The 24,931-nt window shown below is 48.1% G+C and overlaps 1 protein-coding gene across 1 annotated transcript in view; it reads left to right on the forward strand.

Annotated features, from left to right (window-relative positions):
• Positions 1-24,931, forward strand: part of TTC28 (tetratricopeptide repeat domain 28) — a 668,012-nt gene that overhangs the window by 375,954 nt on the left and 267,127 nt on the right. The window contains exons 4-5 of the mRNA XM_043977397.1: positions 10,082-10,354; positions 11,514-11,644. Coding sequence (XP_043833332.1) covers positions 10,082-10,354; positions 11,514-11,644 — 404 coding nt within the window. The remainder of the gene's footprint in view (positions 1-10,081; positions 10,355-11,513; positions 11,645-24,931) is intronic.

Genomic DNA, 24,931 nt, shown 5'->3' on the forward strand with positions numbered 1-24,931 from the left:
AATGACCCCAGGGAGATCTCCTGCTCTCACTTCTGCCATACTTGTTTCCATATGTTCTGCACATCCTAGTTGCTCACTAAGTGTTTGTTGATGAAGATGACGATGCATGGAATTCCACCAGTAGAACCATTACTTGGAGATAAGACCTTTTTGTCAGTAAAATGCCTTTTCCCATGGAAAGGATAATAATTATGATTGTAATGGTGATAGTAAAAGAGAAAATAATAGTAATGCAGGCACACCCTGCCCCACATTGCCTGCACCATTCCAGTACCACCATCAATGCTCCTATTTTTTATATTACATTATATTATGCCTCCAATATAAGATTTTCAGTTTCATTGTCTTTCTGTTGTGTCCAGTTCTTGGTGGCCCCATTTGGGGTTTTCTTGGCAGAGATACTGGAGTGGTTTTGCCATTTCCTTCTCCAGCTCATTTTACAGATGAGGAAACTGAGGCAAACAGGGTAAAGTGACTTGCCCAGGGTCACACAGCTACATATTCCTCTTCCCCCTTTTGCCCTTCTCACAACAAAATTCCCTTCCCTGATCACCTCTCCCTATATGGGTTGTCTTCTTTTATTAAAATGTCAGCTTTTTGAGTGAATTCTCTGTCCCTTTAAAAAAAACAAACAACTTATATCCCCAGCTCTCAGCAGAGTTTCTTGTACATAGTAAGTGCTTAATAAGTGCTCATTCATTCATTCGTGGCTGCACAGCTAGTATAAAGCAGAAGTAGAATCTGAGGTCTGGTCCTCTGACTTGGAGTTAGTGCCCCAGCTGTCATTCACCATCAATCAATAATCAACATGAGAGTTAGCCGATGTTTTGATGGAGAGGAACCTGGGAGCATCCCTGGTACCAGATATGGAGGCTGGGATGAAGCCCTGAGGGAAGGGGACAGTAAAGGGAGTGGTGGGTGCTGAGAGAAAGGTGAGAGAGAATCAGTGTTGAGGGCCCACTCTCCATGGGCATCACAGTCTTGTCTGGGGCAGGGGTGGCCTGGGTGCCTTAGGGAGGCTTTCTGGGCCTCCCGCAGTCAGTCTGGCTTTGCACATTTCATGCCCACAAAAACCCCAGGCTTCCCACCTGAGCTTGTTAAGAGCCCGGCTTTTACCTCAAGGCCATTCCCCTGTAGACTCCTAATAGCTTACATTTACATCAGTGCTTTATTTAGAAATTCTTTCCTCATCACAGGCTTATTAGGCAAGTTGTCTGTGCTATTTTCTCATTTGATAGATGAGGAAACTGAGGTTCGAGAGGTTAAATGCAGGGCCACAGAGCTCCTAAGTGTCAGAGCCAGATCTCGCTTTCTGGCCTGGTGCCTCCTGTCTCACACTACCAGCTGGCCACGCTTTCTCCTGGGTAGTCCTGGGATATCTGGAGCTGCAGCTCACTCCCACCATTTTACACACTTTTATATACTGAATAGTTCACTCTAAGGCCTTTGTCACCTGTGATTTGGTCTTTGTAATTAAATATGTCGAATGCATCCAGAGCTTGGCTTCTCTGAGGAAAAAAACAGGTAATAGTGAAGTTTAGTTGAAAGATTGGAGGCCAGAGACTGGACTCTAGAGTCTACTTTCAGCTTTCCCTGACAGCCTTGTGACCTTTTGGAGCCCAGTTTCCTCCTTTGAGAATGAGGCATTTGTCCCAGCTGACCTAGAGAGAAGTCAAGAGTTTTTAGTGGATGGAAGCCCCCGTGCTGCACTGGGAAGGACACAGATCCCAGTGACAGCGGGTTAAATGGCTCCTTGATTTCCCAGGGCCAGTTCTGGGTGATCCATCTTAGGAAGGACATCGGTGAGCTGGGCATGTGCAGAGGGTGATGAGGCTGGGCAAAGAAGTGGGGTCCATGCCATGTGAGGGTCAATGGAAGGAGCTGGGAATATTAGGCTGTAGACGAGAAGACACGGGGAAGACCAGAGAGCTCAAGCATTTGAACATCCCTCCATCATGGGGTAGAGAACTAGGGTGCGTCCTGCTTGGCCCATGGAGAGAGCAGAAGCGGGGGCAGAGGGTCTGTTCAGGCTCACGTGAAGGACCCACTTGCTGGGCACTGAGGGTAGCCACAAGTGGGCCCAACCTCAGCAGTGAGTGGGCTTTCCCTCACTGGAGGTCTTCAGCCAAAGACGGGCTGAAGGGCCTCAGAAGGGTATTTGATCCCAGAGAGGCAGCACAGGCTGGTGGAAAGACAACAAATTTGGAACCAAGCACGGGGTCTGAATCCTGGCTCTGCCACTTCCGAATTCTGTGCTTCTCCGAGTCTCGGTGTCCTCAAAGCATCAGATGAGGAGGTCTTGTCCTGCAGCCTCTGAGGCCCCTCCTGACACTGAGGGCCTGGGATTCTGGTTCTCTTCCACCTGTCCGTTAGGACTGTCCTTACTGTGGGCAGAGCAGTCCGCAGGTCCAGCCCGGCTTCTCAGTTCCGAGGCCTGCACTCGGCCCCATTCATTACATCACCTTCTCTTCTGTGCTGGGCGTCCTCACCGTGTCTGAATCTCCTTTGTTCTGGAGGGATCTGATTGAAGAGAGAAGTGCTCCAGGCCTCATCAGCTTGGAGGGAAGTGGCCGTGGTCATGCTGGTCCAGGCGAGAGCTGCTTAGGCAAGAAATGAGGCTTGAGGTCATGAAGTGTAAAACTTGCATTGTCACCTGGTCCAGTTGGCCCGAGGCCTTCAGTGCTGCACACAGCCACCAAGGTGGTTTTCTAGGAAAGGGGACAACAGCTGATGTAGAAATGCCACCTGGGAGCAGGCAGGGCTCAGCGCAAGAGCCTGAAGAGAGAGGAGAGGAAAAGGGCTGTAGACGTCTCGTGCAGCCATTTGTACTGAGGAGGGGAGACCTTCAGTCCAGCTCCCTCCTGCTGGGCAAGTCAGAAAGCAGAGGTTCAGCTTGCTAATAGGACTTTCCCCAAGGCACACACCAACAGAACCAGAATTCGAACTCAGTCTTTGTGACTCCAAATCTAGCGCTCTTTCTGCTGCCTCACCCTTTCTGGTCCTTCCTCCTGTTATAGCTTTGGAAACAGAAAACCTGAGATGAGATGCGGTGACTGGGAGCAGAGGGTCTGATGTGGGTGTTCTGAGCCTCACTCCGTTGTTCTTGTTGCCCTGCTAACTCTCATGGAGAAGTAGCTTATTTTTCCTCATCAGATGCCCTTCTAACTTCTAGCTCATATCCTTTCCAAGTGATGCTTTAAAATGGAATTGTGAAAGAGAATAGGTATATATGGTAGACACATCATCTTGTCATAAAATGTGACATGCTTGTAATAAGTGGTTCTCTCTTTTTTATGGATTTGCAAATATTTTGCTTTCTTTAGATCTGAGTCTAGTGTGAGAAGCTAAGCCTGGGAAAACATATTGGCATTATAAGTGAGGAAGGCAGCAATTTTAGTCTGAGAGCCTGCCTCCCTACCTCCCACCTCGTCACAGAATGTTAGAGCTGTTAAGGAGCTTAGAACATAGAACAAAGGGAATCAGAGCTAGAAATAACACTAGAGAAAATCTAATGGTTCTTTTCTCATTTGATTCCAATTTCCTTTCCCCTGCATTTGAAGCTCTTTCTCTGGCTGCTTGTACAATGCGGCATTTGTCATTGGAATTGTTAGCCACTGTGGCTCTTGGAGTTCGCAGCATCGGGCTTTTTTCATTTCTTCTGGGGGCAATCTGTAGTTTGTTTTCTGTGTTCTGAAATTCTGGACAGTTTTATTAAAATATGTCTTGCATCACAACACTTTTTTGACTTGTATTTTTCTGTGAGCAACTCATTTCTCTGCATGCCATCTTGGAGAATATTCTTTGCTTGTAAGGAGACTGTATTTTTTTTGAACATCATTGCTGTTAGCTTCTCTTTTTCCATTTGTCCTTCTGTATAATGCGCCTAATCGGTAATCTTCTCTTCTGTTTCTTTGCCATCGTGGATTCAAGTTTTTCTAGACTGCCCATTTTCCCTGCTGTGCAGGCTGCAGATTCTACTTATTTCTTATTTTCTCCTTATTTATTATGTTTTTTCTCTTTTCAACCATTCAGGAACATCTTGCTCTCTTGGGGATCCACAGCATCCTCTGCTTCATCAAGTGCTGATTCATTTTCCTTTGTCCAGAGATATCCGGACTTTTTTAGTTGATCTGGAGGCCATATTGCCTTTTGTTATTAAATGTCCCTATTGGTTTATCTGCTTATGCTCACAGTCTCTGAATTTCCATCCTCTCGAGATCTCTAGTAATTGTAAATTTGTCCCCTCTTTCACTTCTATTCTCCCTGTCACTCACTTTCTGTTTCCTCTTTGTTGGTGGCTTCCCTGGAGGCTGGACCTCCGAGCCCTCTGTTTCCTCCCACAGTGGGGAGTTCCTATTTCTCAGGTGATTTCTGGGAGGATAGAAGTGGCCTCAGCTGGTTGCTGGGCTCCTCCCTCCAGCCTTGGCAGAGGGCCACACAGCCCCCTCCCCCATCTTGTCCCACTCCCTCTGTTCTCTGCTCGTTTGGTTGAGTTTTGCCATAGGCCAGAGCCCAGCTGTGCTGCTGCCTCGGCCTGAGAAATCTCCTGCCTTTGAGTTTTCTGACAGCAGCAGGAGGAAATGGGAGCAGAGTTGGGTCAGCTCGGGCAGCTGTGCTGCAGGACCATGGTGGTCAGTTGGGAGGGAGTGCTCAGTGGTTAGTGTTTTCTGCTGTTGTTTCATCAAAGTATTGCCTCCTTAGGGTTCTTGCTGTCCTAGATGGCAACAGCTGAAGTTATTTTATTTCTCATGCAGAGTTCTGATTCTAGAGTGGTTCTGAGAGGTTGTGAGGAACTGAAAGAATGTCTCATCCTCTGTCTTCATGCTCACACGACCCAGTATTCTCCCTCATGTTGTTGCTAGGGAACCCGAAGCTCCCCAAGGGGATGGGCTTGTCCAACGATTATTCAGCTAGTTCTAGATTTGTAGAATTTCACAGTTGGAAGAGACCTTGGTGTCCAGCTGAGCCAATCCACAGCCGAGGTGGGAGAAGCCCTTCTATTAGAGGTCAAACAGGTGATAATTCCACCTTTGCTTGAAAACCTCCAATGAGGGGGAGACCAACTACCTCCTGAGGCCGCCTGCCCCTTTTGTATTATTTTTTTTGAATAGAATTTTATTTTCCAAAATATATATAAAAACAAATTTTAACATCAATTTTTAAAAAAAAATTGTTCCAACTTCTCTTCCTCCTCTATTCCCACCCCACACCCACTAGAACTCAAGCATTTCAAAATAAATTATACATGAGTAGTCATGGAAAACATTCCCACATTAGCTAGGTTGTGAGAAAAAAACAGTCAAAAAACTCCCAAAACTTCAGACTGAGGAATTGTCAAAGCGAAAAAACATTTTTTTAAAAAATGTGTTTCCAGGGGCAGCTAGGTGGTGCAGCGGACAGAGCACCGGCCCTGGAACCAGGAGCACCCGAGCCCAAATCCGGCCCCAGACACCTAACACCCACCAGCCGCATGACCCCGGGCAAGCCACTCAACCCCAATTGCCTCACCAAAAAAGAAAAAAAAAAGAAAAGAAAAAAAATGTGTTTCCATCTATTTCAGATACTATCACTTCTTTCTCTGTGGATGGGTTGCCATTTTCATAGTCCTTCAGGGTTGTATTGGACCATTGCCTTGCTGAAAATAACCACATGCTTCCCAGCAGATCATTTTACACTATTGCTGTTATTTTGTATACAGTGCATTTCACTCTGCTTCAGTTCATGTAGGTCTTTCCAGGTTTTTCTAATGGTATCCTGTTCATCATAACCTAAATATTGTACCTTAAACTTGACAAAGAATTTTCTTCATATTAGCCCAGCAAGGTCATCATAACTATTTCCCTCCATCCTATTCCCTTCCCATGATATTTACTCTATTTTCTATCTTCTTTTAAACTATTCCTCCTCAAAAGTATTTTACTTCTGACTGTCCCCTCCCCTACTCTGCACTACCTTTTTTTTCACCCTTCCTTCCTTATCCTCTTCCCCTCATACTTTCCTATAAGGTTAAATAGATTACTCCTCCCAACTGGGTGTGAATGTTATTCCCTCCATGAGCCAACTCTGATGAGTTTAAGGTCTTTGAGCTAATTCTATGTTCCAAATTTTCTTCCTCCCTCTCTCCTCAACCCTCCCTATGAAATCAAGCAATTCAATATTTCATACTTGTGCCGTTATGCAGAACATCTTCGCCTTCCTTGAAAGTATTTTGCTTTTTACTACTCTCTCCCAGAATCTGCCCTTCCCCTCTCCCCCCCCATCTCCCTCCCCTCCCTCAGGGCAAAATATATTACTATACCCACTTGAGTATGTATATTAGTCCTTCTTTGAGTCAATTCTGATGATATTAAGGTTCACTCACTCCCCAATTCCTTCCCCCTCTTCCCCTCCCCTCCATAAGCTTTTTTCTTGTTTCCTTCATGTGAACAACCTCTCCCCAGACCATCTCTCCCCTTCCCCCTCCCCCAGTCTATTTCTCCTACACCTCAACCCTATTTTAAGGATGTCATTATGGGTTAGTTAGGTGGCACAGTGGACAATGCACCAGCCCTGGACCCAGGAGGCCCCAAGCCCAAATCCAGCCCCATACATAACACACCCCACAAAGAACAAAACATAACATCCCTTCGTATTCAGTTCAGACCTGTGTCCTCTGTATTATCTTCCCATGTAGGAATGTACACAGTTTGATCTTTTAATATCCCTCATGAAGTCTTTTTCCTGTTTATCTTTTTATGCTTCTCCGGGGTGTTGTATTTGAAAGTCAAATTTTCTATTCAGTTCAGGTCTTTTCATAACAAATGCCTGAAAGTCTTCTTTCTCCTTGAAGTTCCATGTTTTCCTCTGAAAGATAATGCTTAGTTTTGCTGGGTACGTGATTTTTGGCTGTAGTCCCAGTTCCTTTGCCCTCTGGAATATCATATTCCATGCCCTCCGGTCCTTTAATGTAGAAGCTGCCAGATCTTTATCCTTATTGGAGCTCCACAGTATTTAAATTCTTTTTTCTAGCTGCTTGCAATATTTTCTCCTTGACCTGGGAGTTCTGGAATTTGGCTATAATATTCCTGGAGGTTTTCCTTTTGGGATCTCTTTCAGGAGGTGATCGGTGGATTCTTTCGATTTCTATTTTAGCTTCTGCTTCTAGAATATCAGGGTAATTTTCCCTCACAATCTCTTGGAGGATGGTGTCTAAACTCTTGTTTTGGTCATGGTTTTCAGGTAGTCCAATGATTTTCAAATTCTCTCTCCTAGATTTATTTTCTAGGTCAGCTGTTTTTCCAAGGAGATATTTCACATTGCCCTCTATTTTTTCATTCAATTGGATTTGCTTTACTGTGTCTTGGTTTCTCATAAGGTCACTAGCTTCCATTTGTTCAATCCTAATTCTTAGGCAATTATTTTCAGCAGACAGTTTTTTAATCTCCTTTTCCATTTGGCTTTTCAAACTGTTGACTTTTTTCTCATGACTCTCCTGCATTGCTCTCATTTCTCTTTCCATTCCTTCCTCTCTTTCTCTACATCTTCGTTCTATCTCTCCTACTTTCTCTTCAAAGTCCCTTTTGAGAGCTTCCATGGCCTGAGACCAGTTCATATTTTTCTTGGAAGCTTTGGATGTTGGAGCTTTGACCCTATTATTATCTTCTTCTTCTGAGGATGTATTGTGGTCTACCTTTCCCCCAAAGAAGTTTTCGATAGTCTTCTGCTTTCTCTGCCTACTCATCCTGGCTTACTGTTTCTTGGCTTTTTACTCCTTAAAGTGTAGTGCTGCTTCCCGGACACACCATTCGTGCTACAGCGTGGCCCAGGGGGTGATTGGGCTTCTTCTCAGCCTGCCTGGCTTGTGAGTAATCACAGCCGCTTTCTCTTTGACCCGGAAACAGAAGTCTGATTGAACTCTGATTCTCTATGGTCGGAAGCTTGGCGTGCTTTTACCCCTCCCCCACTGGGCCACCACCACTCGATTCAGCCCACTGGTTCAGACCCAGGGCGCTTTGCCCCAACTCCAGCAGATACTGCCTCCACTTCACCCCGGCCTACCTCCGAACCCCCTCACCAGTCCGTGATCGGAGCCTCAGAAGCTGCTGGTGCTGAAGACTCTGACATGCGCTGGAAGCAGTGTCCCTGGCTGGGTCCAGACCGCGTGCTGAGCTGTTTAGCCTGATCAGTAGGTGATCAGAATTGCCCTCTTTTGCGGAGAAACAGTCTCACTCTGTTCTTATGTGCACTAGGCTGTTCTGGGTTTTGATTTTTACCGCATTATTTGGGCGTGAATGGACGGGTTTATCTGGAGCTTGTGGGAGTCACAGCCTCTCCTCCGCCATCTTGGCTCTGCCCCCCGCCCGCCCCTTTTGTAGCAAACTGTTGCTGCTGACGCAGGGCTCTGGACCCGTCCTTCCTGTGTTCTTCCCATTCCGGCTTCTAGCATGGAGCTGGGGCTGCCCGAAGTCCAGAATCCCAGCTCAGATGGTCGGGGGGACTAGAATTCATCCCAGTTCTTTATTTATATGCCAGCTTCGTTCTCCACACTTCCATGATCCTGTCATGTGCACGAGAGAGAACTGTTTCCCAGGATCACTGTTGCTGACCTTTCATATCCCCTCTGGCCCCTAGAGGACTTTGCTTTGTACCTCAAGAATTGACTTCTCCTGGGACTGAACCAAAAGTTCCTTGAGGGCAGGGATTGTATCTTACCTGGACTTTGTAGCTCCTCTAGTGCCTAGAACAGGCTTTTGCAAGTCAGAGGTGCTTAATAATTGATCTCTGAATACAATTATTAGACTCCTTGGTTGGTTTCTGCTCAGTGGTTCGTGGTGTCCACTTGGGCAAGGCAGAGCTCCGGAGCTGCTTCACCTTTTTCTTCCCAAAAGAGTTTGAGAATCTTCTGTAATGGCTGCTCTTCCTTTGCTCGAAATCTAGATCCAAATATATAGATGGCTTTATAGCCATATTTCTTCTATGTACAAATGATCTGCTTCTTGTTCCTTTTCTTTACACACATTCTCTCCTCCTCTTGTCTTACTTGCTTTTTCCACATGAGATTTCCATTCAAATCTCAGCGCCAATGGTTATGAGGCGTGAAACCTTGAAGTAAGCCTCCTTACCTGTCTGAGCCTCCGTCTGCTTATCTGTGAAATGCAAATAATATTTTAGTCTCTATCTCATATCTTCTGTAAACATTAAAATGCCATAAATATGTTTTCATTATAAAACAGTAACTAACATTTGTGTGATGATTTTATAGTTCTCATAACACATGCACATACATGGCCTCACTTGAACTTTTCTTTCTACCTAGTCTCTATGGAGTATTTCTATAGGCATACATAAATATGCAAACATATAGAGAGTTCTGTGTATCTGTATATCTTATGCCAAGACACCAAGGGAGAATCAGTGTGGCTTGTTGGAGAGCTTTTATGTTAGGGTGTCATGGGAAATAAGACTCCACTGGGGATGGGACTTGAGAGCCAGGCAGAGGTGTTTGGGCTTTATGTCCTGGACATTATAGAGCATTTGTTGCTATTTATGTCTAGGAAAATCCCCCCACCCCGACACACACACACACACACACACACACACACACACACACACATACACACACAGGTAGGACATGCCACTCCCCTGCCCAGAACCTTCAGTGACTCCCTGGTAAAATGCTAACTGCTCACCCTTCCCTGCTCTACTTTCCACATGCCTTTCCAGGCTTATTCTTGTCCTCTGTGGTATAGCCACACTCAGCCTAGACTCTGCCCACTGCCCAGAGCACATACTCTCCACCTCCTGCTCCAGCTCAGGCTCACCATCTTCCTTCACTTTGTTTCGGGCGCCCCCTCCTAGGGGTGCCCTTTCTCCATCTCCCTGTTGTTCCCTCCCTCCTTTAACTACTGCAGGTTGCTTCTTGTAGGACCTATTGTCTGTGCCCAGCCCGTGGGGATCAGGTTTGGTGGAGGGCCTGGCACATGGAAGGTCCTCCACGATGGGTCTCGCCAACATGGGTCAGGAGCATCTCCCAAGCCAGGTCTTTGGGAGGGTGGTGGCTGTTGCTGTTTCGTTTCCGAGCCTTCTCCATTGTGTTTTTCAGAGTCTCTGGAGCCCACATACCAGCAACTTCAGAAGATGAAACTGGACAAGAGCCCTTTTGTGGTGGTGTCTGTGGTTGGCCAGGAGCTGCTGACAGCCGGCCATCACGGTGCCTCTGTGGTGGTCTTGGAGGCCGCACTGAAGATCGGCACCTGCAGCCTGAAGCTCAGGGGTTCAGTTTTCTCTGCCTTGAGCAGCGCCTACTGGTCCCTGGGAAACACAGAGAAAAGCACCGGCTATATGCAACAGGACCTGGATGTAGCCAAGACCTTAGGTAGGGGCCCAGGCCTTCACATGTGGGGCATTCTTGTAGAGCTGATGAGAAATTCCTCAACAAACATTTGTTGAGCACCTACTATGCGCTGGGCTGAGAAGCCTGAGAATTCAAAGCAGCCTCTTGGCTTGCCTGAGGGGCTCGGTCTTGCTGGTTTTTCATGTAACCTGCACCAAGATTCTCAGAAGATGGAGGTCACAGAAAGTTCATATTCTTCTGGGAGACAAGTTCAAGAATGCTAAACCATCACTCAGAAATAACAAGTTTGACTGGGATGGGCCTTTTGTCCTCATCCTCATCCCTTCTCCACCATAAAGATAATCAGAGAGCTGGCATGGGCTTGCGGAGAATCTCAAGCTTGGGTGGCCGTTAGGAATGGGGTGTGTGGAGGTGTGGACCTGGACATTCGCACGCAGGATCTCAGCCAGCCTTTCTGTCCCAGTCTCCTCTGTCTTGTCTGAATTCAGAGGACCTTACTGTTGTCTGACTAGTGAGGAAACACTCCCCAAGAATAATAGAGTTGCTTGTCTTGAGAATGGGTCCTTGGTGTATGGGTTCTGTTTTGGTGCCATCTGTGTGAGTCTGGGTCTGTCTGGCCTTGGTCCCCTTGGAAGCATCTCAACACAAACAGTCACAGTGGGGCCTCCATGGCTGACACCTAAGACCTTTGGTTCAGCAAGCATTAAGTGCCTACTGCGTGCCAGGCTTTGGACTGAGACACATTCCTAACAACTGGCTCTGCTGAATTTTGTATCTGTAGGGCCTTAGGCCCAGACTGGGTCTGAGAGAGAAAGGAATGTTTGATAATGAGTTTGAATTCAGGGGTCTGAACATGCCTGCTGCTGAGCTGCTCTGAATCAAGGGTCATTGGCAGAGCAGCAAGGAGGCTCCTGGGGCATCTGGCAAGGTATTTAACCCCTTACTGGGCTCGTGTGTTGTGATCTTAGTGGCTGAATGGTTATTCATCCAGAGCCAAGTTCTCTGCCCTTTCTGGCCAGGGTCATTGGAAGGAAAAAAAAAATCATTCTTCCAAGAGATAGTGAGTTAAGGCTTAGATTTCATGGAGAAAATCGGTCGTTCTTTAATCGGGATGTCCTTCAGAGATAACCCTTCACGTCGGTCCTCACAAAAGCTTTTCTTTTGCTTATCTGCCACCCAGGTGACCAGACGGGGGAATGCCGAGCTCATGGGAATCTGGGCTCCGCATTCTTCTCCAAAGGAAATTACCGAGAGGCTCTCACGAATCACAGACATCAGCTGGTGCTGGCCATGAAGCTCAAGGACCGTGAGGTAGGAATTCTGGGGATCCCGGATTTGTGGCCCCTTGGCACCCCCCAGGACATGGAGTATCTCTTCTGTAGAGCGGGCGCAGGGCAATCGGGTTGTTCTTTCTCTCTGAAATGTGTACATGATTCTCCTCAAGTGGAACCTAACTACTTTAGAATAGAGGCTGTGCCAAGGTTCTTTCTCTAGCAGAGAGCCTTTCTTTTTGACACCGAGGCCTGTGGGCCTGGGAAGCCGGTGTCATCCAGGAGCTGTGCACGTCCACAGGAAAGACAGCCGTGCAATTTTCATCTGAATCACAGCAGCGGCCTAAGGGTTGTAGCAACAGCTCAAACTCTGTCGTTGTGACCCCAGGAGAGAATTCACGCTGGGACAGTGGTAGAGGGTGCCTGCGAGTCAAGGCATGGGCGTCAGCAGGAATCATTTGTAAACATGCTTGAATTTTGCAGGTTTGCTATCAGACCTCATTAAGGGGTATTATTTTAGTAATGTGATTTACAGTCATGCTTGAGCAATCTGTTAATCCCAGCTATTCTGAATGCAGAAGAGCTATTGGTCCCAAAACCTCTGCACGAGGCTCATGATGTTCAGAGGCAGGGCCCTAAGGCCCTCACTCAGAGCCCGTTTGTCCTAACTCGGCTGCTAATTTTGGTAAAGCACAGTCAATTAGAAATAGCCCATTAGAAAGGAGACAGGAGGGAGAGAAGCACCCCAGCAGCATTAACAGGTGGCTGTTTGCTGGGTGAGAGGAGAGAGAAAAACTGTAAAAACCTGATACAGGTATTATGCGAACCATACTGGATGGTGGTGGCCGAGTCCAGCTCCAGAGAGCTCGCCCCCCTCCATAGCCATAGCTCACCCATAACATCAGCAATGCATGATTGATGTTTGTGACCTGGGACCTCTGGGAAGAGGTTAAATGATATTCAATGTAAAGCATTTCAGAAGGTAGGGAGTGTGTGTGTGTGTGTGTGTGTGTGTGTGTGATGCTTTTAAGAGAGATTTCTGGCACAAATGGATAAAATAAGATAAAAAAAAGTCACGGTGTTTTAAGTATAAACCTCAAAGCCCGAACACCTTTCTTTCCTCTTGTGTAGCTGATTCTATGAAAATATCAGATAAATGAGATGTTGATCTATTATTAAAACTTCAAACCATAGATTTCCACTGGGTTAGGTGGAAGAAGCTATGCCCTGATTAATAGCAAAGAAATATCAATTTAACAATTGGTATTTTTAAAAAGAAAGAAAAGGAAGGCTAACATTATTGATTTTCTTTTATCTTCATAGTAGGGCTTTTCATTTCAGTCAGGGTTATCTAGGCCCTGTAAATCTCTGCCTTTGTATGTTTTCAGCAAATCAGTGAATTCTAAGGACCAGAGGGACACAGGGAGGTCCTCTGGACCAGTCTCTTCCCCTCCCCCCCACATCAGCCTGGACTAATGCATTGCTAATTCAGGTTTTAAAGACATTGAAGAAGGAAATTCAACAACCCCCTATCCAGGAATCTTCCCCTCTAGATGCTGGGCACTTGTAGGACTGTTTAAACCCATTTCCCTTTCTCTGTGCTGTGGGGAGCTAGAGAGCAGCTGGCTGCCATTATCCAAGGTCTTGGCCTGTTCTCCATCCATCCTGAAAAGATACCGATTGGTCTTTCCTCAGGTTCTATTGACTAAAACTCGAATCATCTTGACTGCTCTCTTCTGGGCCTTTCCCACTTTCTCTGGGTCCTCTGAAGTTGGGAAGCCTTGATCTATGCATGGGACTTTAGTAATGGCCTGAACAGTGTGCATCCAGGGTGCTTGCAGGTGACCTAGCCTTGCCTTGCTGCTTCCTCCCTAGCCCGTGGTGCAGTTTGACTGGGAGAACACACAGAGTGGTGGAAGCCAGCATGGGACTGGGAGGCAGAAGCCACTTAGGAGTCGCCTCAGTCCTGTAAGCCTTGGTTTCCATACCTGTGCAATGGGACACTATCCACACTGTGTCTCTCCCAGGTTTACTGGAGTCCTTGAGCTATGATGTTTTGTTTCAAGGTTCCCCTCTCAGGGAATTAGCTTTTCCCTGACCTGACAGTTTGATTTCCCTCTGCCATGTCCTACCCTGAACACTTACATGTCGATCCTCATTTTTTTTTTCTAGCCATTTCCCCAAATCTTTGAGGTGGCCTTTGAGTGGTGAGCTTTCCTTACAGAGCACTCATGGCCCCTGAGCCTCACTCACAGCAGGGACTTCCTTGCTGCTGTCTCAGTTTACATAAATGCACACTGATACAGGTCCTTCAGGGGTGGCCTGCCCAAGGCAGTGCTCAGGGTTAGAACGCACAGGAGAAAGTCGAGTCTCTCTGGCTCAGTGATTGCCCACTGCTTGGGCAGAATGGCACAGGACCACTTGTCCCTCAGCTGTGGACCCAGTGTGCGCCACAGCCCTGTTCTCCCACAGAATAACATCCGTGGCAACCACAGCTCGTGTAGAAAGACCATGTGTGTTACATATATGTACACACACGAAACACACAAGTGTCACAAGTAGTTTGTGTCAGCACTAGAAGGGACTCGAGGGCAGAACTAGCCAGGGGCTGCAACCCAAAGAGGGGAAGGGACTTGTCCGTGGTCACACAGCAAGCCAGGGCAGAGCCGAGAGCAGCCAGCCTGGAGCCAAGCGGGCTGCAGCCTCCCCTCCTCCACATCTCTCTTCCTGGCGCACGGGGCTCCTTTCTCCACTTCTGCCTTGGGCTCTTGGGATTCCCCAGAACGGTCCAGGGAAGAGAGCTCCACTTCTGGACTCCAGCCTGGTCTTTTATTCCCCCTCACTCACGTCTGACCCTCCATGACCCCATGCAGGGTTTCCTTGGCAAGGATACTGGAGCGCTTTGCCATTTCCTTCTCCAGCTCATTTTACAGAGGAGGAAACTGAGGCAGACGGGGTGAAGTGACTTGCCCAGGATCACACAGCTACTAAGTGTCTGAGGCCAGATTTGAACTCGGTTGCTCCCGACTCCAAGCCCAGCACTGTCCGCTGTATCACCTTGTTGCCCTGGACTCCAGTGACCTGAATTTAAATCGTGGCTGCCATTTATTCCCTGTGGGATCTTGGGCAGACTATGTTTCCTTACAGTTTCCTCGTTGGTAAAATGAGGGAGGATCAGATGGGCAAAAACAACACAAAACCAAAAAGCGTGAATGTTAGAGGGGCTGTAGGCAGACGGCACGCAGGCGGACGGTGTGAAGCGGTCCATCTGTTGGGGGAAACTTGAAATGATACTGGAAAACGTCATTAAACTCTGTGTAGCCTTTGATCCAGCAATAGCACCCGGGCGCACAGGCCCCTAAGGAGGCCCAAGACAGCAGCAAAGGTCTTCTAATGAACAAAAATATTTAGAAAAGCAGGTCCAGAGGAGGGGGAAGAGATAGCGGGGAAGCAGGAGCCCATCCTCGGGGAGCCACTGAGCACGTTGCAACACTTGATGTAGGGAACGATAAATGTGAAACGCTCAGAGATGCTTGGGAAGACTTGGGTGAGAGGATGGCAGATAAGAGGAGGGGGACCTGGAGGCTTCTGACATCACGATGTGGGAGCTCTGGGCAGGCTCTGCTGGGGAAGCCTGCGCAGAGAGAGAGGCCGGGGCTGGGAGGGCACATGGAGGCCTGCCCTCTCACACAGGGGCCGTATTTGATTCGTTTTACCTGACCCTACTGGTGTGTTACAAGGGAGGCTGGGAGAACATATTTGGAGGTGGCTGCAAGGTGGATAAAGAGAAGAGGGGAGGGGAGAGTAAGAGCAGAGAGCCTCTCTGAAGCACTCAATGAAGGCCTAGACCTGGAGGACCCCAAAGGAGGACCCCTCCTCTGGCCAAGTGAGGGACCCAGCCTTGCTGCTGGAAAACCTCTTTATCAGGCTGACCTTTAAGGACTTAGGATGACTTTGCTCTAGAAGGTATTTCTCCCGGGCCCTTCCCTACACATCTTTTGGTTCCTGACCTGATTTCCATTTGTTTCTTTTTGGTTTTAAAACCAGTGTCATGTGACCTTTCTGGGAACTGGTCTTGGGGATCTTGCCCCTGGCTCTGCAGGGAGCTTCTTTGGGGTTACCACCAGTCCTATGAATGACTCACTTGAAGGGCTTGTCATTTCATCAGGGTGGGCGATAGTGGGCCAGGCTTGGCTCAGTGCTTCTTCACACTCGTTATCTTTTTGATCCTCACCCTCCGAGGAAGGGAATTTTATTTTTCCCATTTTACAGATGAGAAAACTGAGGCTGGCTGAGGGGAAGTGACTGAGATGGGATTTAAACTAAGCCTGTCTTGACTCCTGGCCTAGCATTCTTCCTCTCTTCCTCCCTGGCTGCCATTAGAAATGGCCACTTTCCTTGTCCCTGTGTCCATTCCATTTCCTTGTAAGAAGCACTGAATCTGGAGTTGGGGAACCTGTTTTCAAATTCTGACTTTATCCCTATCTCTTAGTAGCCCAGACATACCAGGGGTAGCTAGGTAACTCAGTGGCTAGAACACTGAGCTTAGAGTCAAGAAGACATGAGTTCACATCTGGCCTCAGGCACTTAACCAGCTGTGTGACCCTGGGCCAGTCACTTCACCTCAATTTCCTCAATTATGAAATAGGGATAATAATAGCAACTACCTCCCAGGGTTTATAGTGAGAATCGAATGAAGTAATATTTATACAGCGCAGAGCCTTGAGTACAGTAAATGCTGTGTGCGTATTTAGTATTTCTCCCACCACCACCACCACCACTGAGCCATGTGTATCCTTGGGCAAGTCAGCGCAGGAATGCTCACTAGCTCCTTGTGTCTAATGCTCGCAGGGAGTGCTCACCACAGCCCTGTAAGGGAGGGAGTGTGAGAATGCTTAATCCATTTTACAGATGAGGAGACTCAGGGGGGGTCAAGCCAGTTACTGAGGAGAAGGGCTTAGACTCCAAGTGTCCAGGGCCAGCGCTCTCTCCTGCGCTGAAGGGGCCCAAGGGCTCCGGCTCTTGTCTGAGGAGCCCACATCAGCTGATTCCTGAGTCATCCTTTGCTCTCCATCACTTGCCCTACTGCCAATGGTGAAACATTTCTTTTGATCCCATTAATGCCTAAAATCATTAATAATGAAGTTTTATTTAGAGTCCTTGTGAAGAAAGGGCCTTAATCACCACAGGCCCAAACTGATCACACATCTGGGTTCTTAATGAGCAGTTATTGACAAAAAATGGCTTCTTGGGTGTTAGAGAAAGCTGAGCTCCTGGATTTCCTGTAGGATGGAACCGCAGGAAATTAATTTGACGCTTTCTGATGACATCATCTTGACCGCAGCACTTCCTCCAAGCACAATGCTGTTTTTCTTGGCCCGTTCTGCAGACATTTTTATACCGTGTATGTTATTATAAAGTTTGCCATCGCACGGATGTGAATTCCACCCAAGGTTTGTGTGTGTGTGACTGTAATGAGGTAATTGTTTGACTTGCAGTAGTACAGGAGGTTGGGTTAAAAGGTAAAACCGTGCCTTTGTACCAGAGAACCGGGTCCTCCCGGGGAGTATTGGGTTCAGAAGCCAAAGGATTGGCAACCTTTCCAGCAATGTGTGTGTCACAGGCTTCTGTGGACCAAAGAGGATTGTCAAGCCGGTGACTCCCTCAGACCAGGCAGGCCTGCAGCTCACCGGGAGGAATTGGTCACGAACGCTGGTGGTGCCTGGGCTTCTTTATTTTCCTCTGGGACCTCTGGGGGTTGTAGCAGAGGGGAAAAAATAGCCTTTGCTCCTTGCCAGTGGAGGGGCACATTCTTTAGAATGACTTCTGCTGTCTGTGAGATCCATAAGCAAGGCATTCTGCCCTTAGAAATACTCTCACAAAAGGGAGGCGGGGCTGCTGCTAGAGCCTCTGGCACTAGTAAGGAACCAGGACTCCCTTAGCCAGGAGCTGGGGGGGCGGGGGATGGGGCAGAGAGGGCTTAGGCTCAAGTCACATGCCTTCTGTGTCTGGAGGCAGGAGACAGGCCCCTGCTTCCTCCCCTCAAACCCACGCAGAAGCATTTCTGTCCAGAGGAAAACTCATTAAAGTGAACATCGGGGCCACACTGAGGTGAGAAATGTGTCACAAAAGGACACCGTGCTATGAGACGCTAGCCTTGCATTGTGGCCACGGGTATTTGGTTTCCATGATCTCATTTAAATCCTGCTAGGATGCTGTGAGGGCCATACTGTAGGGATTCTCCTTATTCCTATTTTATGGAAAAGGAAACATTGATTCTTGAGTTCTTAGGACTAAAAAACACTGTGTGTAGTCCAAGTTTCTCATTTTAACCCCTGAGGAAACTGAGGCCTGGAGAGGTAGTTACTTGCCAACGCTCACAAACGGTCACTCAACTAGTCAGTGACTGCCAGGGTCAAGGCCCGTTCTCTATCCACTAGGCCACACTGCCTTTGATGTTGAAAGCAACAGGCCGTTTGTTCAATTGAAGGGAATGACCATAGCTTAACTAGGATGTCCAAAGAAATAGGAGGCAGGGACCAAAACGGGGGTGGGGGGGGCGTGGGTGTGGGAGACTCAATGAGTTCGTTCACCCTGGGGTCAGGCCTCATCTCTTCAACTTGGGCAGTCCATCAGCCCTCAGATGGGCATGGAAAAGAGGAAAGGAGGAGAGAATGAAGGCTGCCATCTGGCTGACTTGGCACGGTGGCCTTCAGGGTCTGCAGAAATGGCCTCACTCTTGACTCCATCCTTCAGGAAACTCGTCATCTGAGGGGTCATGGCGGCTCGAGGTTAGAATGGCCTGTTCCCACCCCCACCCTCCAGACTGTGGAGGCACAGTCAGACAGCAAGCGGGAAGCTTCCCCACAGAGAAGGTCTAGCTGTGGGATCCCACCCTCAGACACTCCAGGGCACTCCTTCTTGCCACAAGGCCAGATATAAAGTACTCTTTGGCTTTTCCGGCCTGGCCTGGCCTGGGCCCTCCTTACTTTTCCAGTCTTCTTGCTCCCCTCCAGACACTATATGGAGCAACCTCCCCCTGCCCTGGTCCACAAGCCTTGGCATTCTCGGGCTGCCACCATTAGCTGCCTCCCTGCCTCCTCTTCCTCCCAGCCCTACTCAGGGGTCAGCACTTCTTTGTGTCAGGCCTTGGGCTATAAAGAAAGGCAGACACAGTCCCTACCCTCAAGGGGCTCCCACTTTAGTGTGGGAGATGACCGTGAGACAACGGGACAAACAAGGCAGAAAGCATGATGCACTGGCGGTGACCTCAGAGGGAAGGCCCTCAGACTGAGGAGGCCCAGAAAGAGAAGTGTGTCCTTGTCCTGAGGAGCCAGGAAGCTAAGAGTCATCAGTCAGCACAAGCATTTCAGTGCACAAAGAAAACCAAGAACTGGATGAGAAGGGGAGGAGCCGGGGAGCAGGACCTGTGAAGCACCTAGAATGAGCCAGGCACTGGACAAGCCTCTTACACCAGGCCCATGAGAGGCTGGTACTGTTCTCTTTTGCTTGTTTTCATGGACAGAAAAGACATTTGTAGGCCATATCATAAACAAAGTAGAGAGGCAAGGACAAAATATCTCTCACAATTATGGCTAGAGGAACTGTTATCGAACAAGGCCTAGAGAGGATTGTAAAAGATAAAATGGACAGTTTTGATTACATAAATTAAACATTCATGCACACAAAAACACTGGTGCAGCTAAAATTAGAAAGGAAACAGTCAACTGGAGAAAAAATCTTTGTAACATGTTTCTTTGATAAAGGTCTGACATTCAAGAAATTCAAGGAATTCATTCAAATTTATAAGAACAAGAATCATTCCCCAGTAGATAAATGGCCAAAGGACATGCACAGCCAGCTTTCAAAGGAAGACTCCCAAGCTTGCAATAAACCATAGTGAAAAATGCTCCAAATCACTAAAAATTAAAGAAGTGCAAATGAGAAGAACTCTGAGTTTCCGCCGTGACATCCAAAAATCAAAGACGATGAAATGGAGATCGACAAATGTTGGAAGGGACAGCAGGAAACAACCACACACTTGCATTACTGGTAAAGCTGTGAATTGGCCCATTTAATCTGGTAACAATTTGGAGTCATTAAATAGTGCACACCCCCGTGATGCAGCAAGAACACCAGCGTGCCTCTTCCCTAAAGTGATCAAGAAAGAAAAAAGAACTTATATAAACAGGATATTTACAGCAGCTCTTTTGTCGGTGGCAGAGACTTGGAAACAAAGGAGGTGCTTGTCAGTTGGGGAATGGCTAGAAACAAATGATGGTGTGGAAAGAAAGGAGTAGGAAAAATGAGAGACTTATGTGAATTGATGCAGAGCAATGATCAGAACCCAAGAGAAACCTGGTGATGTGAGGAAACCAGCTTTGAAAGACTTAAGAACTCAAGACCAATGAAATGGCAATGAATTGGGAAAGAAACAGCATAGGACTTACCCTCCTTATGGAGAGGAGCTACTATTACTACTACTACTACTACTACTACTACTACTATACTACTACTACTACTACTTACTACTGCCACTGCTGCCACTGCTGCCACCACCACCTAACATTTCTTTGATACTTTAAAGTTTACAAAATGCCTCATATATTAACTCATTTGATCTTTGTAACAATGCTGTTAGGAGGTAGGTGCTGTTATTATGTCTGTTTTATAGATAAGGAAACTGAGGCACAAAGAGGTTAAATCATATAGCTAGTAAATGAGATTTGAACTCATGTCTTCCTGACTCCAGATCCTGTCATTTACCCACTGTGCCACCCGACTGTGTTAATGATGCAAAATGAGACATACTTTTTTTAAACCCGGCCAAGTGTTACAAGATTTTTTAAAAATTGTTTTTTATTTCCAGCGGAAGCGTGGTGAGAGAGAGAGGGGAGCCAGGGATGCCCTGATCCCAGAGGGGAAATGAGAACAGAACAGAAGGAAATTACAGAAAAGCAAAATAACTTTGAAAGTTTCATGTTGAATTTATGAAATGATTAAAGAGAATGGGAATTCACCGTGTCATGTCCAGTCCTTCCCTGTTCTGTGTAGACAGAAAGGCTCGTTTATTGGGTGTTTGTGAAGTTTAGGACAAAAATAAGATTAAATGAAAAAGTCTTTAAAGGAAGACTTCTGTACCTGCAACTCAGGGAAATAGGGCTCTAGTTTCTCATTCTCCTTGTTGATTTTGGAGTCATAACCTCGGCATTGGATATTCTGTAAGGACATGGTTGGGACTGAACGGTGTTCTTTATTAAGTCTGTTTCGCGAGCTCTTTACTAACCTGTTCTTTGAGGCAAAGTCAGTTTGTTGTAGGAATTTAAATGAAGTGCCAGACGTCTTGGTTGTAAGTGAAGTAAAACATGCTTGTCATGGGGGGCGGGGGGGAGGTTTCCATTGGTGCTTCCACCTCAGACTAACTAGAGGCACTCTGAATTCACTTTGGAGAGAGGCTAAAGTCAGTTTCTGTGTCCAAGAGATCTGCCATTGAGGGGCCCGAGTCTTAGCACCTACATTATCTCATTTGGTCCTCTCAGCAGCTGAAAGGCAAGGAGCACAAATGTCATTCTCTTTTTTACAGCTGAGCAAACTGTTCAGGAAAGTCACTTAACCAGTGAATGTCCAGGGTCAGAAACGGGAGAGCTGAGGTTCAAGTCCAGATCCTCTGAACTCTCAAGTCTATCCTTTGTCCGTCCGCCTTCAGTGGGTTGTTCTCTTCACTCATTCGTAGCCATCCACATGCTCCTCTGCTGATCCCAAATAACCAGGAATGAGAGTGGGCTGTTTTCTGTGGCTGTGAAGGTTTTTCTCATCTGCTGCATCACCATGCACAGGCTGATTCTATCTCTTTCCTTCCTGTTCTTTTCAGTCTAGTTCTCTGGTTCTCTGGGAGAAGGAGTGAAGAGGCTTCCATTGGGAAATGTAGCTAACATTGAAACCAAAGATATCCATACAAATGTAATTTTTTAAATGACTTCACTTCTCTGTCAGCTTCCTTCAGAGAGTCTTTCCTGATTAGCTGCTCTATTCCCTGGCAGCCAATTGACTCATGATGTCTGTGTATCCAGGCAGTGCCCAAACTGCAAATAGGCTGCGTTTAAAAAAGAGATTTTTTATCGCTTGAAATTCAAGCAACATTTCCTCCTAGAAACCGTGTGATGAATGGTGTTTGGGTTCCCAGGTTAGCCCACGAAGCCCTTGTACGATGTTAAATTCCAGTCCGGGCTGTGGCCTGCTCCTTCCTAAAGGCAGTGAGGAGGTAGAGTTACAGCCCAGATGCCTAGAACACCAGTGCTGGAGAGGAACGGGGAGTTTCTTGAGGCCAGTCCTTCCACTGTAGGCCCAGACGATGACAGGCTTTGTCCGGAGCAGTTCTTGGTGCTGGCAGATGACGAGTGAGAACCGAGCCCAGGGCTCATCCACTGCCTCCGTCGCTTCCCACAGATGTGCTCTTGGATGCGTGATGTTTCTTTATGAGGCTGCAGATTCTCTGAGCAAGGTGGCTCCTCTGGGGCCATGGTTGTCTTGATGTTTCTAACCTCTACCATGTGTACGGATTCCCTTTCTTGGCTCCGTCTCCATTTGTTGTTCTGTAGAAAACAGAAGTGAAGTGGTGAGACGTCAGTGCCGGTGGGGCCTTTCCTTAGAATGCCCAAGTCAGAGCTGCAGAGATGGTGGGGGTCGCCCCCCGCATGGGCTTCATCGATTCATTTGAGCTGCTGTGGGGGACACCAGGTCTCTCTGCTGTGCCAGCCTGGAGTCCGGCTGACACCCAGCTTTTGGACGTAGAAAAAGGTGCTGACAAGTTGTCCTGGTCTTCTTTTTCCAGGACGCAGGGCAGTCTGTGCTTACTGATGGGTGGCCGCTGGGCTCTGGCCCAGCATAGACAGACTGCAGCAGTCGGCCATCCACGAGTGACCCTGCCTGAGGTCACACCTGCTGACCGCTCTTGGCTCTAGGTGATCTGGTGGCAAGGCTCGCTTCTTTGTTGTAGCATCCTGAGGACCAGCATTCCCCAGCTTGGAGCACTCAGCACTGGTGGGGCAGAATGTATTTTTCACACATACAGAAGGAATAAGTAGTTCTAATAGCAAGGCATTCGATTGCTTATGAATTCAGCAGTTAATGCAGAACTGTAGCAGGAGAAGCAATCTTAGAAGATACAGTTATGCCTTGTCTATTGCTTTTCATTGTGACTCATAGTTGGGCTTGGAATCAGCAAGACCTTGTTTCACATCCTACCACTGACATTTATGAGCCTCAGATGCCTCCTCAGACTTCTCTACTAAATTCTAGAAGGCTTGGGGACACCCCTCCACACACACATCACAGATCCCTAAGGTGCTGGAGTCACATAGGGAGTGGTGTGTCACAAAACAGACTCATTCGTGCCATAGGGAGCAGGATTTCCTGGTATAAAATATGTGCATTGGTTTTTGTTGTGACCTCAATACCAGCTGCCACCGTAGGCGGGGAAGCCTAAGAGCCCCACCACCAATACCCCCTCCCACCCGTCCGGTCCACCATCAGCCCTACTCTGCAGCCCACCCCCGGCCCCAGCAGCCGACACTGAGGCCTGGGGAGAGACGGCTCTTGTCTCAAAAGCCCTTGGGTCATGGCATGCATACCAGGAGCTACTGTGCTTCCCTTCCCTCTAGGACCGCAGGGTCTCTCTGTCCTCACCTGGAGTGGAGACCTCCTCTAGATGTTAGGCCCCGACCTCCAGGAGAATGTGAACTCCTTGCAGGGAGAATCTGCCTCACTTGGTGTGCAGAGGGGTCTCAGCGTTTGTACCTGTGAAATCCTAACATCTGCCCCTTCATTCTCTCCCACTGCTCCTCCACTGTGTGAGGCTCCCCGGCCAGCCTGCCCTACTCACCCCCAGTCCAGCTTTGCCTAGAAATCATCAGGTCCAGAGATGGGCAGCGACTGTCTTAGCTCACCCTTGGGGTCTGCGCCAGAGCCAGAACCGGAGCCCGGGTCTCTGTTTCCACAATCCTGTCCCATTTAAGGCCCAATCCCTTCAACCAGAGGCTTCTCCCAAGTGCCTCACGGAGCTGCCCCCTGGGCTCTTGGGCTCTCTAGGCCTGTCTGCTCTTGAGGAGCACAACTGGATCACCTCAGGCTTGGTGTGCTTGGCTTTCTCCCTCTCTGTACCCAGGCCTATGGTTTGGTCATTTCCTTGACATATGCCCCCCCCTGGCACCCCAGGGACACTCCTACTTCTGGATCACCTCTGGGAACCCCCCCCCCCCCACACACACACAGGGGGATAAACAAGGTGCTAAATGTCCGCTGTGAATCAGGTATGGGATGGCTAATTTAGTCCCTGCACGGAAACGGAAAGCGAGACACATTTGCCAAAATCAACCTAGAACAGGCTTTGGTAACTGCAGCTGCATCGCCCTGTTGGGAGGAAGACCCCCAAACACCATAAGAACATAAGCCGCATTCGGGATGCTGACTTTTCACAGTGGCTCCAGGCTCTCCACTTCCCTCAAACGCAAACAGCTTCCGAGCCTCCTGCTGAGCCCTCAGCCAGTCCTGCCACAGCCACATCCTCACAGTGGACCCAGGACTTCCAGACCTTTGGAACCCACAAGCTCAGCCCTAAGCCCGGGCACCTTGGGAACCCATGACTGGTCACCTCACACGGAGAAGGAAAAGGTGACATCAAAGGCATCCGGGGCTGACGTGGATGTTCACTAGGCTGAGTCCCTCTCTCCGTCTTCCGTCACCTTCACCAGAGTCTAGAGAGCATGGATACGACTCGCCACACAGACGAGGCACAGACCCAGACTGGCCAGCTGTCATCCCTGAGCTGTTGGCTCCACCACGCAGCTGGATGAGCTCAGAGTTTCATCATGTAAGCACCCGAGGGCTGTCGCCGTGGCCCTGGAGTCCCCCAGGAAGTCTCCTCAGGGAATCTGAGCACATGCTCTCTGTGATGGTCCCCCTTTCTGGGTTGGAAAGGCCCGTCGATGTGCCGTTGTGTCTGCCGTTAGAGGCCCTGGCCAGGTGGGGAGGCCCGTCCCACAGGATCGCCCCACCACAGCAGCTTGTGAAGCCCCTTGAGACATGAAGGGCTGCTGGGAATCGATTGATATGAGGAACCTGACCTGCAGAAGCTTGAGTCTGAATTGTCCACTTTCATCAGAATGTAACTTCTCCATCTTGGCCGGGTTTCTCTTCTGGTTCTGATTATGTGGGTGGGAGTAAGCCGATGAGGACTTTCCCACAGGAGAACTCTCCTTCCCATTTCTGTGAAAAGCACATTGGCTTTCCCTCCCTTCATTAAAAACAAACAAGTGCTCACAGGCCCTTG

The sequence above is a fragment of the Dromiciops gliroides genome, chromosome 1, assembly GCF_019393635.1.
Source record: "Dromiciops gliroides isolate mDroGli1 chromosome 1, mDroGli1.pri, whole genome shotgun sequence".
NCBI lineage: Eukaryota > Metazoa > Chordata > Mammalia > Microbiotheria > Microbiotheriidae > Dromiciops > Dromiciops gliroides.